This window comes from Gorilla gorilla, chromosome 9, assembly GCF_029281585.2.
Source record: "Gorilla gorilla gorilla isolate KB3781 chromosome 9, NHGRI_mGorGor1-v2.1_pri, whole genome shotgun sequence".
NCBI classification, from domain to species: Eukaryota; Metazoa; Chordata; class Mammalia; order Primates; family Hominidae; genus Gorilla; species Gorilla gorilla.
The window spans coordinates 54653880-54670703 of NC_073233.2; the positions used below are offsets into that span (position 1 = coordinate 54653880).

The 16824-nt window shown below is 37.1% G+C and overlaps 1 protein-coding gene across 1 annotated transcript; it reads left to right on the plus strand.

The window, feature by feature from the left end:
- Positions 1-1658: 1658 nt before the first annotated feature.
- Positions 1659-2570, plus strand: OR4X2 (olfactory receptor family 4 subfamily X member 2). The gene has a single exon (XM_004051077.3). The coding sequence runs from the start codon at positions 1659-1661 to the stop codon at positions 2568-2570; it is 912 nt and encodes a 303-aa protein (XP_004051125.1).
- Positions 2571-16824: the final 14254 nt, after the last annotated feature.

The window sequence follows — 16824 nt, forward strand, 5'->3', positions numbered from 1 at the left end:
ATATGACTATAAATCCAGGAGTCCAGACTGTTAGTGCTCTCTTCTGTGAGCAGCTTCTTGGTAAAGTTCCCCAGCTGATCTGAGATTTTGGGGCTGGCGTCTGTCCTTTCTTTGTTTCTGTAACTATATGTTCTATCAGTGATTTCCTTCTGGTTCGTGGTGGTCTTTAATCACCTGAGATTGTCCCAATCATGGAAGCAAGGAAGCCTTGTGGTGTGAGTGGAAGTGATCTGGCTCCCAGGCTCAGGTGGCCTGGAGTGTTACTGTAGGAGAGGCTATGTGGATATACAAAACCTTAGCCACCTTGGACAGAGTTCAGCATGGACTGGGACAGCCTGCCAATCATTCCCGAGCAGTCTTGGTGATGCTCTGAGGTGTTGAAAGCCTGGGCTGTGGAGAAGGATGTGTCAGAGCATGAGGGGGCACTGGGATGTGTGTGTGTGTGTGTGTGTGTGTGTGTGTATAGGGGGGTGTTGGACCTTTGTTGCCACTGGAGGATGTGACTGGAGAAAGTGAAAGCACCAGTAAAGAGGAGAATCATACATGGATTGAGTTGAGCTGGGCCCTTGGAAGGGGACAAGCTCACCAAGTGACCAAGTGTAGAATGTGAGAATTAGAGGGAGAAGCAGAAATAAGAGGAGATGTTGATTGTCAAAGGAGGTCCACCAGGGAGATCTCTTCTAAAGACTCTGAATGGTATGTGGAGAGGTTGAGGACACTGTTCTGCAAACCAAGGATAGAAAAGAAGTCCAGGAGCAGTGGCTCATGCCTGTAATCACAGCACTTTGGGAGGCTGAAGTGGGTGGATTGCTTGAGCTCAGGAGCTTTAGACCAGCCTGGGCAACATGGTGAAACCGTATCTCTACAAAAAATATAAAAATTAGCAGAGCATGGTGGCACATGCCTGTAGTCCTAGTTACTCAGGAGGCTGAGGTGGGAGGATCACTTGAGCTGGGGGAAGTCAAGGCTGTAGTGAGCCAAGATCACACCACTGCACTCCAGCCTGGCTGACAAAGTGAGCCCCTGTCTCAAAAAAAAAAAAAAAAAAAAAAAGGAGAAGGAAGTGGCATGAAGGAAAGCTGTAGGCACAAGATAATTTAAAACACTCAAAGGCAATAGAAAGACATCTAACATGGAGACAGTAACACTATCCTGGCTGTTCCACATCATCCAATGAGGGACTTATTAACTTCCTAATAGAGCTCCTCCTCTAATCTTTTTCCACCGGACAGCCCTTTCCATACTTTAGTTCTACATACTACAGACTTTGTCTGATCCTGCAGACAATGGGGAATCATCAAGCATGTTCATCAACTAAAAGGAAAAACATTTTGGGACTGTTAGGGTCCTCAAAGGCCCTAACAGTCCTTCACAAATTGGTACTAATGTCTATCTACAGCTTTATTTTTTTGCTATTCTCCTTTATTCCAGCCACACACAAAGCATTTGTACTTGCTCTCTGCCTTCTTGGAATGCTCTTCCCTTCTACACATAACTAAATCCTACTCATCTCTCAATTTCCAACTCACAAGCATCTCAGCTACGCAAGGGCTTTCATGTAATTCACCCACTGAGTGAAGAAGTCTTTTGTATCATTTCAGATCACACCACCCAAATTGCTGCCTCTTGGTGATGACCTCTTGGCTAACATACACAACATGACTGAATTCATTTTTCTGGGACTTTCTCCCAACCAGGAGGTGCAGAGGGTTTGTTTTGTGATATTTCTGTTCTTGTACACAGCAATTGTGCTGGGGAATTTACTCATTGTGCTCACTGTCATGACCAGCAGAAGCCTTGGTTCCCCCATATACTTCTTCCTCAGCTACCTCTCCTTCATGGAGATCTGCTACTCCTCCGCTACAGCCCCCAAACTCATCTCAGATCTGCTGGCTGAAAGGAAAGTCATATCTTGGTGGGGCTGCATGGCACAGCTTTTCTTCTTGCACATCTTTGGTGGCACTGAGATTTTCCTGCTCACTGTGATGGCCTATGACCACTATGTGGCCATCTGCAAGCCCCTCAGCTACACCACCATCATGAACTGGCAGGTGTGTACTGTCCTTGTAGGAATAGCATGGGTGGGAGGCTTCGTGCATTCCTTTGCACAAATCCTTCTCATCTTCCACTTGCCCTTCTGTGGCCCCAATGTGATCAATCACTATTTCTGTGACCTAGTTCCCCTTCTCAAACTTTCCTGCTCTGACACCTTCTTCATTGGTCTGCTGATTGTTGCCAATGGAGGGACCCTGTCTGTGATCAGTTTTGGGGTCCTCTTAGCATCCTATATGGTCATCTTGCTCCATCTGAGAACCTGGAGCTCTGAAGGGTGGCGCAAAGCCCTCTCCACCTGTGGGTCCCATGTCACTGTGGTTATCTTGTTCTTTGGGCCCTGCATCTTCAACTCTCTGAGGCCTTCTACCACTCTGCCCATAGACAAGATGGTGGCTGTGTTCTACACAGTGATAACCCCGATCCTGAACCCTGTCATCTACTCTCTGAGAAGTGCTGAAATGAAGAAGGCCATGAAGAGGCTGTGGATTAGGACATTGAGACTAAATGAGAAATAGATGCTGAGTCTTGGTATTGTTGCTTGGGTTTAGAATGACTGTTGAGTCCAAACTGAAGGAGCAGAATAGGTTGAAGGAAAGTTCACAGGACCTGTTAGTTCCAGATTATTCTACCTGGCCTCTCTCTTTAAAAAGTTCATTTTCATAACTTGAATAATATTTCTTTTTGTGGATGTACTAATTTTTTACCACCATAAATAACACTGTAGTAAATATTCTTGAATAGACATTTTTAACCATGCTTCTGACTTTCTTTTAGGCTTATTTCCTATAGTGAATTTAGTGTTAGAGTGTAAAGACTTTTGGTGCACAGTGTTACACTGAGTCACCTATCTTGTGAAAGTGCTCTTGACAGAATAGAATCCTGTCATTAAACACTTTTTTTTGGATAAGAAATGATTTTACATTGGTTCAAAGTATCTTTCCTTAGGACACCAAGGGGTATTAATTACAAACAGAAAAATGTAACTTTATAGCCCTTCCCCTCTAAACAATTGCCCAAAGTGAGTATCACCAGAAATAAGATCCATTGATGCCATGTGCCTCTTGATATGGTGCACTGGAGAGGCACACAATATCATTATTGTGCTATTCTTACCACAAATACATAACCTGAGCCTAATCATAAAAAAACACAAGGAGAGCCCAAACAAAGAATATTCTGCAAAATTACTGTCCTTAACTCTTCAAATGTGTAAAGATGAAAAAAGAAGAATTACTCCGGATTAAAGATAGGTGACAAGTAAAGGCAACATATAATCCTGGATTGGATCTTGGATATTAGATAGAGGACATTTGTGGGACAAAACTCTGTAGATGAGATAATAAAATTACATGCATCTCTAGATATCTCAATAAGCAATTCCCTAATCCAAGAACATTCTTTGAGACAAGCACAGTACAATGAAATTGTACAGCATATTGGCAGCTTTCAAACATTTCAGAAAAATTATTATTTTTATTGTATATCTTTAAGGTGAGCAACATACTGTTTTGATATACCTATACTATACACAATGAAATTATTAGTCAAGCAAATTAACATACTTATCACTTTGCAGAGTTTGCTTTTTTTAATGGTAAGAGTACCTAAAATCTACTCTCAGCAAATTTCCAGTATACAATACCATATTATTTACTATAGTCCTTATGTTGCACGTTAGATCTCTAGACTTATTTATTCTATGTAACTACAAGTTTGCATCCTTTGACCTACTTCTCCACACTTCCCCTGTATCAGAAAATTTCTACCCATCTGTTTGTCTACATATCTATTTATTGAGAGAATGAAGGGTAAAGAAAATGTGGCAAAATACCAATATTTGGGAAATCTGGATTAAGGGAAAACAGGAATTCTTTTTTGGAAGTTTTTGTAGGTCAAATCATTTTATAACAAAAAGTTAATAATAGGGGAGGGGTTAGGGATGAGAAATTATTTAATGGTTACTGTGTACACTATTTGGCTGATGGCTACACTAAAAATGCAGACTTCACCAGTATATAATATATCCATCTAACAAAACAACATTTGTACACCCAAATCTATAACAATAAAAATAAAATTTTGTAAATTAGAAAGACATCTTACTGTTGTTTAATTTGCATTTTTAATTTTTTGCAAGGGTGAACGTTTTCATGTTTAATTGGTTTTGAGCCTTATTTACAAAGTTTTCAATGTTTAAAAGCTGACATTTCTTTACAGCAAAATCTATCAGTTTTAAGTTGTATATTTTATTTTTCCCCTTTTATTTTTAGTTGACACTTAATAATTGTACATATTTATGGGATACAGAGTGATATTTTGACACATGCACACAATGTAAAATGATTCAGGATAATTAGTTTTTTAAATGATTTATTCCATTGTTTTTGTGTTTAGATTATCCTACACCATTAATTAGAGACATATTTTCTTTGAAAAATTACTTAAATTTTTATTTTACTTTTGTGCAAGGGTAATCTTCATTGAGTTTTAAATAAAATAAAATGAAAAGATACACAAGTGAAAAGTGTCATTTCATTCCTTTCCCCATTTCTACTTTCCCCCTTTCTCTTTTGGTTTCCTTAGTTTCCCGTATTTTTTTCAGAGTTTCTTTTTTTGAGACAGAGTCTTGCTCTGTTGTCCAGGCTGGAGTGCAGTGGCATGATCTCAGCTCACTGCACCCTCTGCCTCCGAGGTTCAAACGATTCTCCGGCCTCAGCATCTGAGTAGTTGGGACTACTTGCACGAGCCACCATGCCCGGCTACTTTTTGTACTTTTAGTAGAGATGGGGTTTTGCCAAGTTGGCCAGGCTCATCTTGAACTTCTGGCCTCATGTGATTAGCCCAATCCAGGTCTCCCAAAGTGCTGCGATTACAGGCCTGGAGCACCATGCCCTGCCTCTTTCAGAGTTTCTTTAAGCAAATACAAGTATAATATGTATGTTCTCATTTATTTCTACCTTTTACATGAGTGATTGCATACTATGTAAGTGCATCTAAAACTTATTAACAGTGTATCTGGGAGTTTTAAAATACTTGAACAAGGAAATAGTCTTCATTCTTTTCTTATGGTTTTGTGGTATTCATAAAATGAACATACCATTATTTTCTTTTTTTTATTTATTCCTTCTAAAAAAAACCCGGGATACATGTGCAGAATGTGCATGTTGGTTACATAGGTATACGTGTGCTATGGTGGTTTGTTGCACCTATTGACCTGCCCTCTAAGTTCCCTCCCCTCACCCTCCACCCCCCAACAGGCCCTGGTGTGTGTTGTTTCCCTCTCTGTGTCCATGTGTTCTCATTGTTCAACTCCCACATATGAGTGAGAACATGTGGTGTTTGCGTACCATTATTTTCTTAGGTAGTCTTGTACTGATGGGTATTTGGATTGTTTTCCAATATTGTGGCAGCAAATAACCTTAATTTAAATATGTACAACTAATCTGTAAGTTATATTTCCAAAAATATAACTGCTGGATCAAATGTAAGTTTTTCAAAGCTGGAGATTTCACATGTCCTGATTTTAAAATATATTACAAAGCTATAGTAATTAAAACAGTGTGGTACTGGCATAAAGACAGACATAGACAAATGGAATAGAATAGAGAGCCCAGAAACAAATCCACATGTATATGATCCACTGTTTTTTGACAAGGGTGCCAAGAATACACAATGAGGAAAGAACAGTCTCTTCAATAAATGGCATTAGGAAAACTGAATATCCACATGCAGAAGAATGAAGTTAGACCCTTATATAACCCCATACACAAAAATCAACTCAAAATGGTTTAAAGATTTAAATGTAGAACGTGATACTGTAAAACTCCTAAAAGAAAACATAGGAAACATAGGGGAAAAGCTTTATGATGTTGAGTTTTGTAATGATTTTATGGGTTTGACAACAAAAGCATAGGTAACAAAAGCAAAAATAAAAATGCAAGACTATATCAAACAAAAAAGGTGCACAGCAAAGGAAACAATCAACAGAGTGGAAAGGCAACCTAAGGAATGGGGGAAAATATTTGCAAGCTGTATATCTGCAAAGGGCTAATCTCTAAGATATATAAGGAATTCATAAAACTCAATAGCAAAATAACTAATAGCCTGATTTAAAAATGGGCTAAGAACTTAAATAGACATTTCTCTAGAGAAGATATACAAATGACCAACAGTTATATGAAAAGGTGCTCAACATCATGAATCATCCAGAAAGTATGTATTTCTTTGTAATTGGATAGAGATGACCACATTGCCCTTCACAGTAGTCATACCAACTTGTACTCTCACCAACAAATTTGTCTTTCCTGCAAAATGTATTGTTAAATTCTGAGATTTTGCTAAACTGATAGATGAAAAGTGGGAGCACAGTATAATTTAAATTTATATTTCTCTTATGTTGAATAACGTTGAAATAATTTTATTTATTTATTTTTTCTCAAACAGGTTCTGACAGATCTTTTCATATATTTAAAGGCCATTTGTAGTTTTTGTAAACTGTTTCTATTATTTATTCATTTTTGGGTTGTGGTTCTTATTATGTTCTAATAATTATTTATATATAAAAATTAGTCCTTTCCAACATGAACTGTAGATTTTTGTCCTGGTCATTGGTCTTTTGACTTTGTTTATGATTTTTTTTAACATACAGAAGTCTTTTCTTTTTATGTAAATTATCATTATTTTCCTTTATGGCTTCTGGAGTATCCAGAGCCACGTTGTTTCTTATTCTGGAAGTTGTACAGAATGTTTTAATATCTGGTGGGCTAGGTCCTTTTTGTTGCTCTACTTTTTCAAACTTCTGGATATTTTAAAAAATATGTTTGAAGTCAAATGTATATTTTATAAATACTTATAAATGTATTTAGAAAGAATAGACACTATAATGCTATGAGTCTTCCTATCCAAAACCATGATACATCTTTCCATTTGTTCATGTCTTCTTTTGTGTTCTTCAGCAGAGTTTTAACATTTTTTCCCCCCACAGGTCATGCACATTTCAAGTGTTGCCTATTATAGGGAATTGTTTGACGTAGGTATAAAAGCCACTGATTCCACATATTATTTTTGTGCTACCTATAATACATGTCAATGCAAATAGGCATACAACTGTAATACAGCAAACTCAGTTGTCTCCACTCTATCCTTTGGCATTCTGATGAACACCTTGCATAAAAGAGTCATTCCAAAATAGTCTGCAGAGTTAGCCAACCATCTAGTTGGATCAGGCAACAGAATCACCAACTGAACTCATAGGACCAAATAGAACTCTTCTTGAAAGGCATCTGGCTGTGATGCTTGCTAGAATCATTTTGTAACGTTCTTATTGTCGAACATGTAAACATATATCAAAATAAACAGTATAGTATAAAGAATCTCTTTTACCCATAACATAATTTCCACAGATAACTCATGGCTGAGCTTGTTTTATTTATATCCGCATCTACCTCTTACCTCATCCCCCATAACATTTTGAAAAAAACTTAGGCATTATGTAATTTATTTTGTAAATGTTTCAGAATATATCTTTAAAAGATAATGACTCCTTAAAAATTTATCCAGAATAGTATTATAACTCTAATGGTGAATGGAATCATATCATTATGAAATGTTCCAGTTATAGTAGTTTTCTGCTTTTAAATATATTTTGTATGATATTATTATAGCTTCACCAGAGGTCTTTCAGTTTGGATGGGCAAGTCTTTTTCCATTCTTTAACCTTCAACTTTTCAGTGTCCTTGTGTTTTAGGTGTGTTTCTTGTTAGCAGTATAGGTTTGAATTTCTTTTCATCTAGTATATCCATTTTGGTTTAAAATTAGATGATTTATTCCATTCTCATCGAATATAATAACTGATAAATTTGCATCTAGATCTACAATCTTACAAACACATTCCAATTGTTTCATCTGTTCTTATATTTTTTGATTTAATCAAACATATTCTGTTTTCCTTTATTTTTAATTTTTAAAATTTTCAACTTTTATTTTAGGTTCAGGGGTACATGCACAAGTTTGTTACATTGGTATATTGTGTGATGCTAAAGTTTGGGGTATGATTGATAATATCGCCAAGGTACTGAGCATAGTATCTAATAGGTAGTTTTTCAGCCCTTCCCCCCTCTTTGCTCCCCACTCTAATAGTCCCCAGTGTCTACTGTTCCCATCTTTGTGACCATGAGTACCCAATGTTTAGCTCCCACTTATAAGTGAGAACATGTGATATTTGGTTTTCTGTTCATGCATTAATTTGCTTAGGATAAAGACCTCCAGCTGTATCCATGTTGACATGATTTTGTTCTTCTTTATGGCTGCATAGTATTCTATGGTGTATATGTACCATATTTTCTTTATCATTCCACCATGGATAGGCACCTAGGTTGATTCCATGTCTTTGGTATTGTGAATAGTGCTGAAATGAACATACAAGTGCATGTGTCTTTTTGGTGTAACAATTTATTACCCTTTGAGTATATACCCAACAGTGAGATTGCTGGATTGAATGGTAGTTCTGTTTTAAGTTCTTTGAGAAATCTCTAAACAGCTTTCCACAGTGGTTGAATGGATTCACATTCCCACCAGTAGTGTATAAACGTTCCCTTTTCTCTGCAGTCTCCCCAGCATCTATTTTTTTTAATAATAGCCATTCTGACTTCTGTAAGATGATATCTTATTGCATTTCTCTAATTATTAGTGATGTTGAGCATTTTTGCATATGTTTGTTGGCTGCTTTTATGTCTCCTTTTGCTAAGTGTTTGTTCATGTCCTTTGCCCACTTTTTAGTGGGGCTGTTTGTTTTTTACTTGCTGATTTGTCAAAGTCCCTTATAGATTCTGGGTATCAGACCTCTGTTGGATGCATAGGCTGAAAATACTTTCTCCCATTTTGTAGGGTATCTGTTTACTGTGTTGATAGTTTCTTTTGCAGTGAGAAGCACTTTAATTAGGTCCCACTTGTCAATTTTTTGGTTGTGGTTGTTGAGATTGTTTTTGAGGTGTTAGCCATAAATTCTTCACCAAGGTTGATGTGCAGAATGATATTTCCTAGGTTGTCTTCTAGGATTTTTATAGTTTGAGGTCTTACATTTAAATCTCTGAGCCATCTTGAGTTAATTTTGCATATGGTAAAAGGTAGGGATCCTATTTCATTTTTCTGTATATAGCTCTCCAGCTTTCCCAGCACCATTTATTAAATAGGGGATACTTTCCCCATTGCTTATTTTTGTCAACTTTGTCAAAGATCAGATGGCTGTAAGTGTGAGGTTTTATTTCTGGGCTCTCCATTCTATTCCATTGGTCTATGTGTCTGTTTTGTATTAGTACCATGCTGTTTAGGTTACTGTAGCCTTATAGTATAGTTTTAAATGAGGCAATATGATGCCTGCTGCTTTGTTCTTTTTGCTTAGGATTCCTTTGGCTATTCAGGATTTCTTTGGGTTACATTATAAATTTTAGAATTTTTTCCCTAAATCTGTGAAAAATGACATTGGTAGTTTGATAGGAGTAGTGTTGAGGCTGTAGACTACTTTGGGCATATAGCCATATTAAGGATACCAGTTCTTCCAATTCATGAGCATGGACTGTTTCCCTTTTTATTTGTGTGATCTCTGATTTTCTTCAGCAGTGTTTCATAATTCTCCTTGTAGAGATCTTTCACTCCCTTGGTTAGAGGTCCACCTAGATATTTTATTTTTTGGTGGTAATTGTGAACGGAATTGTGTTCTTGATTTGGCTCTCAACTTGTATGTTGTTGGTATGTAGAAATGTTATTGATTTTTGTACACTGATTTTGTATCCTGAAACTACAGAAGCAGTTTATCAGTTCTAGCAGCATTTTGGTGGAGTCTTTAGGGTTTTCTAGGCATAGAATCATATCATCAGCAAACAGAGATAGTTTGGCTTTTTCTTTTCCTATTTGGATGCCTGTTATTTCTTTCTTTTTCCTGATTGCTCTGGCTAGAACTTCTAGTACTATGTTAAATAGGAGAGGTGAGAGTGGGCATTCTTGTCTTGTTCCAGTTCTGAAAGGGAATGCTTCCAACTTTTTGCATTCGGAATGATGTGGGCTGTGGGTTTGTCATACCTGGCTCTTATTATTTTGAGGTATGTTCTTTTGATGCCCAGTTTGTTGATGGTTTTATTGTGAAAAGATATTGGCTTTTATAGAAAGCTTTTCCCATGTCTATTGAGATGATCATATGGCTTTTGTTTTTAATTCTCTTTATGTGGTGAATCACATTTATTGATTTGCATATATTGAACCAACCTTGCATCCCAGGAAGAAAACCTACTACATTGTGATGAATTAACTTTTTGATATGCTGCTGGATTCAATTTGCTAGTATTCTGTTGAGGATTTTTACATCTATGTTCATCAGGGATATTGGCCTGTGATTTTCTTTTTTCAGTGACTTTGCTAGATTTTTGTTATCAGGGTGATGTTGGCTTCTTAAATAATCTGTTTCCCTTTTCTGCTTTTCTTAGTTGGGAAATTACTTATTATTTTAGTTTTTCTTTAGGTCTATTCTAGAGATTAAAAATTTATCCTCAACTTGTAGAAGTTTAGGGTTGATTAGTACTTTAGTTCCTCTGTGATTATCTTACAGTTCGCTAATTCTCTTTAGTTATGTCTAATGTGCTATTAAAATCATTCACTGAGATCTCAATTTTAAATATTATATCTTTCATTTCTGGAATTTATAGTTAGTCCTCTTATACAGCTTTCCGTTCTGTCTTGAAATTTTCAAACTTATCATTTAAGTATTTTTTTTCCAAGAAAGTAAGTATATTTTCTGAACTCTTGTCTGAGTGGTATTCTTTTGCTTTTATTCAAGAATCTCATGCTCAATGAAATTTTTCATATGTAAAGCCAAAGTAAGTTAATCTGATTTCCTTCTTTGTGTATTCTACTAGGATCATTCTTGATTAAAAACATATTCTAGAAAATAAAACAAGACTGAAAATATACAATTTGAATATGGTATAGGATATTATGTGGATGTTTCTGAAATTGATGTTGGGAGTATAATTTGATAAAAAGCTTGTTGAAAGCAACTTGACATTATCTAAATGAAAAATGTTTACATCCTTTGAACTAGCATCCCACTTGTGAAAATATATCCTAGAAATCTATTTGTACTTGTGAATAAGGATTTTCAATGTGGTAATTCTTATAATAGTAAATACCTAGAAACACCCTAAATGTCTATATATTTAAGAGCTGTTAAATAAATAAGTTTACAGGCATCCATCTGGAATACCACACATAACTAAAAAACTATTAGGCAAATTCATACATGTTGCTTTGGAAGATCACCAAGATATATCCTTAAATGAAAACAATGAAAATGAAAATATACCAAGGAGCTGATAACTTGGGATAGCATGTTCGTGTGTGTGTGCGTGTGTGTGTGTGTGTGTGTGAGTGTGTGTGAGAGAGAGAGAAAGAGGGAAAGAGAGAGAGAATAAATACATGCTTTTAAAGCTATTTGTGCATAATAATTCACAAGGATTTATAGGCACATAGAATATTTCATTTTCAGTAAGGACAAAAACTTCTTATACTGCAGGCTGTGACATTCTAAAACAAAGAGATATGAATAAAATGAACATCTACAATATTCACTAATACTGGAGTAAATTTCGTTTATTTCCAACATTTGTTCCTGCCTAAAGAGATTTACTTGTGGCACTATCCCTACCAGGGATAATGTGCTGCCACGAATCTCCCAGAGCACTCTCGATCATCTCCTGTTTTCATCCAAGTTATTTTCTAGATTTTGAATAATCTCCCAAATAGATGTAGAGAGAAAGGTGCTGATAGCAGGTAGGGGTAGGTAAAATGTTGGCTGTTTAAAAATCAGTATAGACTGATTATCTACTGTTTGAGGTTTACAGCACGGGCTCTGGAGTCAGACTGTTTACTTTTAAATTATAACTGTCACTTGGCAAGTGTGATAATCAGACAGTTTCTTACTAATTTGTGCCTCAGTTTTCTTATCTACATAATGGGATAATGTAAGTACTCATTTCATAGTGTTGTTCAATAATTACATAAAATTTCACCTAAAATGTTTAGCAGAGTATTTTAGTAGGAAGATGAGAAAGGCTGTGGCTGTGACAGCAGCCAATGCTATTTCATTTGAAACTGATAACTTAGGAAGTTATTAATGTAATATATAGAAATACTTAACATAGATTTCTTTAAATAGGAGAATACCCAGGGATTTAAAAATGAAGCTTGAGGGGGGTGGGGGGCTAGGGGAGGGATAGCATTAGGAGAAATACCTAATGTAGATGATGGGTTGATGGGTGCAGCAAACCACCATAGCACGTGTATACCTATGTAACAAACCTACACATTCTGCACCTGTATCCCAGAACTTAAAGTATAATAATAAAAAAAAAGATGAGAAAAATGGGAAAAAAAAGAGCTTGAGTTTTTACAGTGTTTCAGGAGGGACATGGAGAAAAGGAGTAGGCCACACTTATACCCTTGTTTTATGATTTATTTAGCCAAGGTCACAGAACTTTGAAGAAGTAGCATGGCTGCACAGAAGAGAAGCAGGTGGGAGTGGGGAAACTTCATTCAACTTTCCACTGGCTTGTTTGCTTCCTAAAAAGACATCAGCTGCCGGTCACAGATTCTGAGTGGGGAGGTACTAGAATACCTTGTCATTCGACCCGACTGGGCAATTTATTAGTTTCATAGGTTTGAACCATTCTCTTAATTCTTCTGAGCCTCAGTTACCTAATCCATCAAACAGGAATACTAGTTACTCTAATAGAGTGTTACTTTGACTGTATGTGAGAGATTGGAAAAGTTGAAAGATATGATAATGCCCAACACAAATGTAATGTGCTGTTGCTTAGGAAACTATGTCTAGCAGTGGACATAGTCAACTTGAGCCTTTCTGAAGCCCCTACATGTGAAAACCACATGTTAAGAATTTGTGGTTAAATGCTTAGAACTTTAAGAACAAACAGTTGGACGGCTCTTACAGTAGGTGTTAAGAGAGAATTGGTTTAGCAAGATACGAGTCCAACTAATTTTTCCTCTTTGGCTGTTTTCTCATCTTTAAACTGAATGAACTGGACAGGATGAATTTGAGGGGGCTAATCATGAGGGAGGAAGTAAAAGTTCATGTGTGTGTGCATGTGTGTGTGTGTGTGTGAGAGAGAGAGAATGAATACATGCTTTTAAAGCTATTTGTGCATGATAATTCACTAGGTTTTATAGACACATACAACATTTCATTTTCAGTAAGGACAAAAAAATTATTATTCTGCAGGCCGTGACATTCTAAAACAAGGAGATATGAATAAAATGAACATCTACAATATTCACTAATACAGGGGTAAATTACATGTCTAGCATGCTGTGATTCAGGTGACATGTCCAAAGTTCATCTGTAAAGTGATCCAGGTCCACTTAATTAGAGTCTTCCTGGAATTCACCAACATCATTGGTCCAATGAGGCATAAGGGCAGAAGAAGTCGCCAAGGGCCCCTTGAGTATGTCTGTGGTGGGGACAGGGGGTGATGGGATGTTAGATTCTCGTCTGTCACTTACTTGAGAATGGAGAGGGAAACCCACGGAGGCCAGAATGTGAGGGGTTAATCATGAGGGAGGAAGTAGAAGTCCCTGTTTTATAATTGGATTAATGAGAGATAGGTTCCCTAACCTCTGAATGAAGCAGTTGGGAAATTGACTTTTGCTTTTCTCAGAAATTCCCTAGAGAGAGGGTGCTAGAAAAGTTCAGGGAATTCAATTCTCTGACCTCAACTTTCCATTTCATACATCTTAAATGCTTTGGGCCTCTCAGTCCAGCAAACATTTCCCTCAACTCTCCTTTTAGTGAGTTTTAGGGCAGACTGACCCCGTTCTATTCCCCTGCAACTTTCTTAGCAAGAAAGTCATTAAGGGCTGGACTTGGCAAATGGAAGGGTGGCATCAATGGCACGTGGTGAATCCTTAGGGGGAGGATCAGAATTTAGCAGTGCCTTTTGGGGGTGGAACGATTCCAAGTCAGTTACATTTATTGAGCCCTTACCATGGATGCGTAGACTTTCAGGTGGTGTCTTTCAGACACATCGGTGCCTTCTGTTGTTCCTCTTGCTTCCACATGTTTTCACACATGGTGAACCTTCTTAGATTTGCTCACTCTTTCAGCTGATGGGGCAGACCTTAGACATCACCCCTTAAAGCCTCAGCTGTCTAGTTAAAGGACAGGGTGACAAAGTTACTTTATAGTTTAGCTTAGAGCAGATGTTACAGTCATTCTCACCAGAGCCACTGGTAACATTGCCAACATGGAATAGTTTGCAAAACTAGTTTTCTGAATCAACAGCTGAATAATGTATTTTTCAGCAATATTCTTTCGATAAATTTGAAGGACCTGGCTAAGATGTTCTCACATCTGTCCTCTTATGGGAGAAAAAAAAGTATTAACCTATCTGAGCCTGAATGGAGATTAGCCTACATAGAAATCTAAAATTTGCTGGGAAGCAATCTTGAACCAAGATCTCTAAGTTTTAGACTAGTGAACACTAACACACTATTTAGATTTCTTTGATCTCTTTGTCTTTAGACTTTGTTAGTGAAATAAAACTTTCTTGGGATGATGTGGTGCAAGTGAATTAGTGTTCTGACTGCAAAAAAAGAAAATCTAGAAGATAAATTAAGAATCAAAACAACAAACAATGTTCAAGGTAAGTTCATTCACCTAATCTTTAGTAGGGCATGCTTGGAATTAGTTTCAAAAAGGGGAGCTAATTTTTTTAGATTAGATATCCTCCCTGCATGTACTTTAACCTCTGTGCTGTTTATAGGACACCTCTAGTGTCTTAAAAATAGATGTAATAGCAGATGGAGGATTCAGGGATCACTCCAAAACGACCTCTTAACGTCTGCCATGTTCTCAGCTGTGTGCAACGTGTTATAGAGGATGTAACAGACACTTAACCAGCCTTCAAAACTTATGTCTTCACTGAGAGACCTGACAGATGTACATGAACTAGATAGAGAATAATTGGTGACAAAGTCTTAGAGCTCAGATCTCAAGTCCCAAAGGCAAATCTTGCAAAGACTTCTTTCCCTGGCAGCGCAGTTTGGCTGGCTCCTGAAACATTGTCTCCTCTCCAGGGCCTCTAAGCTCTGCACAGGCTGCTTGGGAAGAAATTACACCTTGGGCAAGTAGATGACTGAAGTCAGATCATATTTTTCATTTCTCCTAAAAGTTTTATTTTTATTTTTAAAAATTTAATTTAATTTAATTTTAAGTTTTGGGATACATGTACAGGATGTGCAGGTTTATTACAAAGGTAAATATGTACCATTGTGGTTTGCTGCACCTATTAACACCTCAAAGACCTAGAACCAGAAATACCTTTTGACCCAGCAATAGCATTACTGGGTATATACCCAAATGAATAGAAATCATTCTATTATAAAGATACATGCACACATATGCTCATTGCAGCACTATTCACAACAGCAAAGACATGGAATCAACCCAAATGCCCAATGCCCATCAGTAATAAACTGGATAAAGAAAATGTGGTACATACACACCATGGAATACTATGCAGCCATAAAAAGGAATGAGATCATGTTCTTTGCAGAGATGTGGATGGAGCTGGAAGCCATTATCCTCAGCAAACTAACACAGGAACAGAAAAGCAAACACTACATGTTCTCACTTACAAGCAGGAGCTGAACGATGAGGACCACATTTTTGTAAATTTACTTTCTTCCTGCCTTTTGTTTTTTAAAAGATTTTACTCATAAATTAGGTATTGATGGGACATATCTCAAAATAATAGGAGCTATCTATGACAAACCCACAGCTAATATCATACTGAATGGGCAAAAACTGGAAGCATTCCCTTTGAAAACTGGCACAAGACAGGGATGCCGTCTCTCACCACTCCTATTCAACATAGTGTTGGAAGTTCTGGCCAGGGCAATCAGGCAGGAGAAGGAAATAAAGGGTATTCAATTAGGAAAAGAGGAAGTCAAATTGTCCCTGTTTGCAGATGACATGATTGTATATCTAGAAAACCCCATCATCTCAGCCCAAAATCTCCTTAAGCTGATAGGCAACTTCAGCAAAGTCTCAGGATACAAAATCAATGTGTAAAAATCACAAGCATTCTTATACACCAATAACAGACAAACAGAGACCCAAATCATGAGTGAACTCCCACTCACAATTGCTTCAAAGAGAATAAAATACCTAGGAATCCAACTTACAAGGGATGTGAAGGACCTCTTCAAGGAGAACTACAAACCACTGCTCAAGGAAATAAAAGAGGATACAAACAAATGGAAGAACATTCCATGCTCATGGGTAGGAAGAACCAATATCATGAAAATGGCCATACTGCCCATGGTAATTTATAGATTCAATGCCATCCCCATCAAGCTATCAATGACTTTCTTCACAGAATTGGAAAAAAACTGCTTTAAAGCTCATACGGAACCAAAAGAGAGCCCACATTGCCGAGTCAATCCCAAGCCAAAAGAACAAAGCTGGAGGCATCATGCTACCTGACTTCAAACTATACTACAAGGCTACAGTAACCGAAAGAGCATGGTACTGGTACCAAAACAGAGATATAGACCAATGGAACAGAACAGAGCCCTCAGAAATAATGCTGCTTATCTACAACTATCTGATCTTTGACAAACCTGAGCTAAACCAGCAATGGGGAAAGGATTTCCTATTTAATAAATTGTGTTGGGAAAACTGGCTAGCCATAAGTAGAAAGCTGA

What these genes read in the sequence shown, in the direction of transcription:
- OR4X2 (XM_004051077.3), top strand. Translation starts at nt 1,659, where the DNA reads ATGACTGAATTCATTTTTCTGGGACTTTCTCCCAACCAGGAGGTGCAG.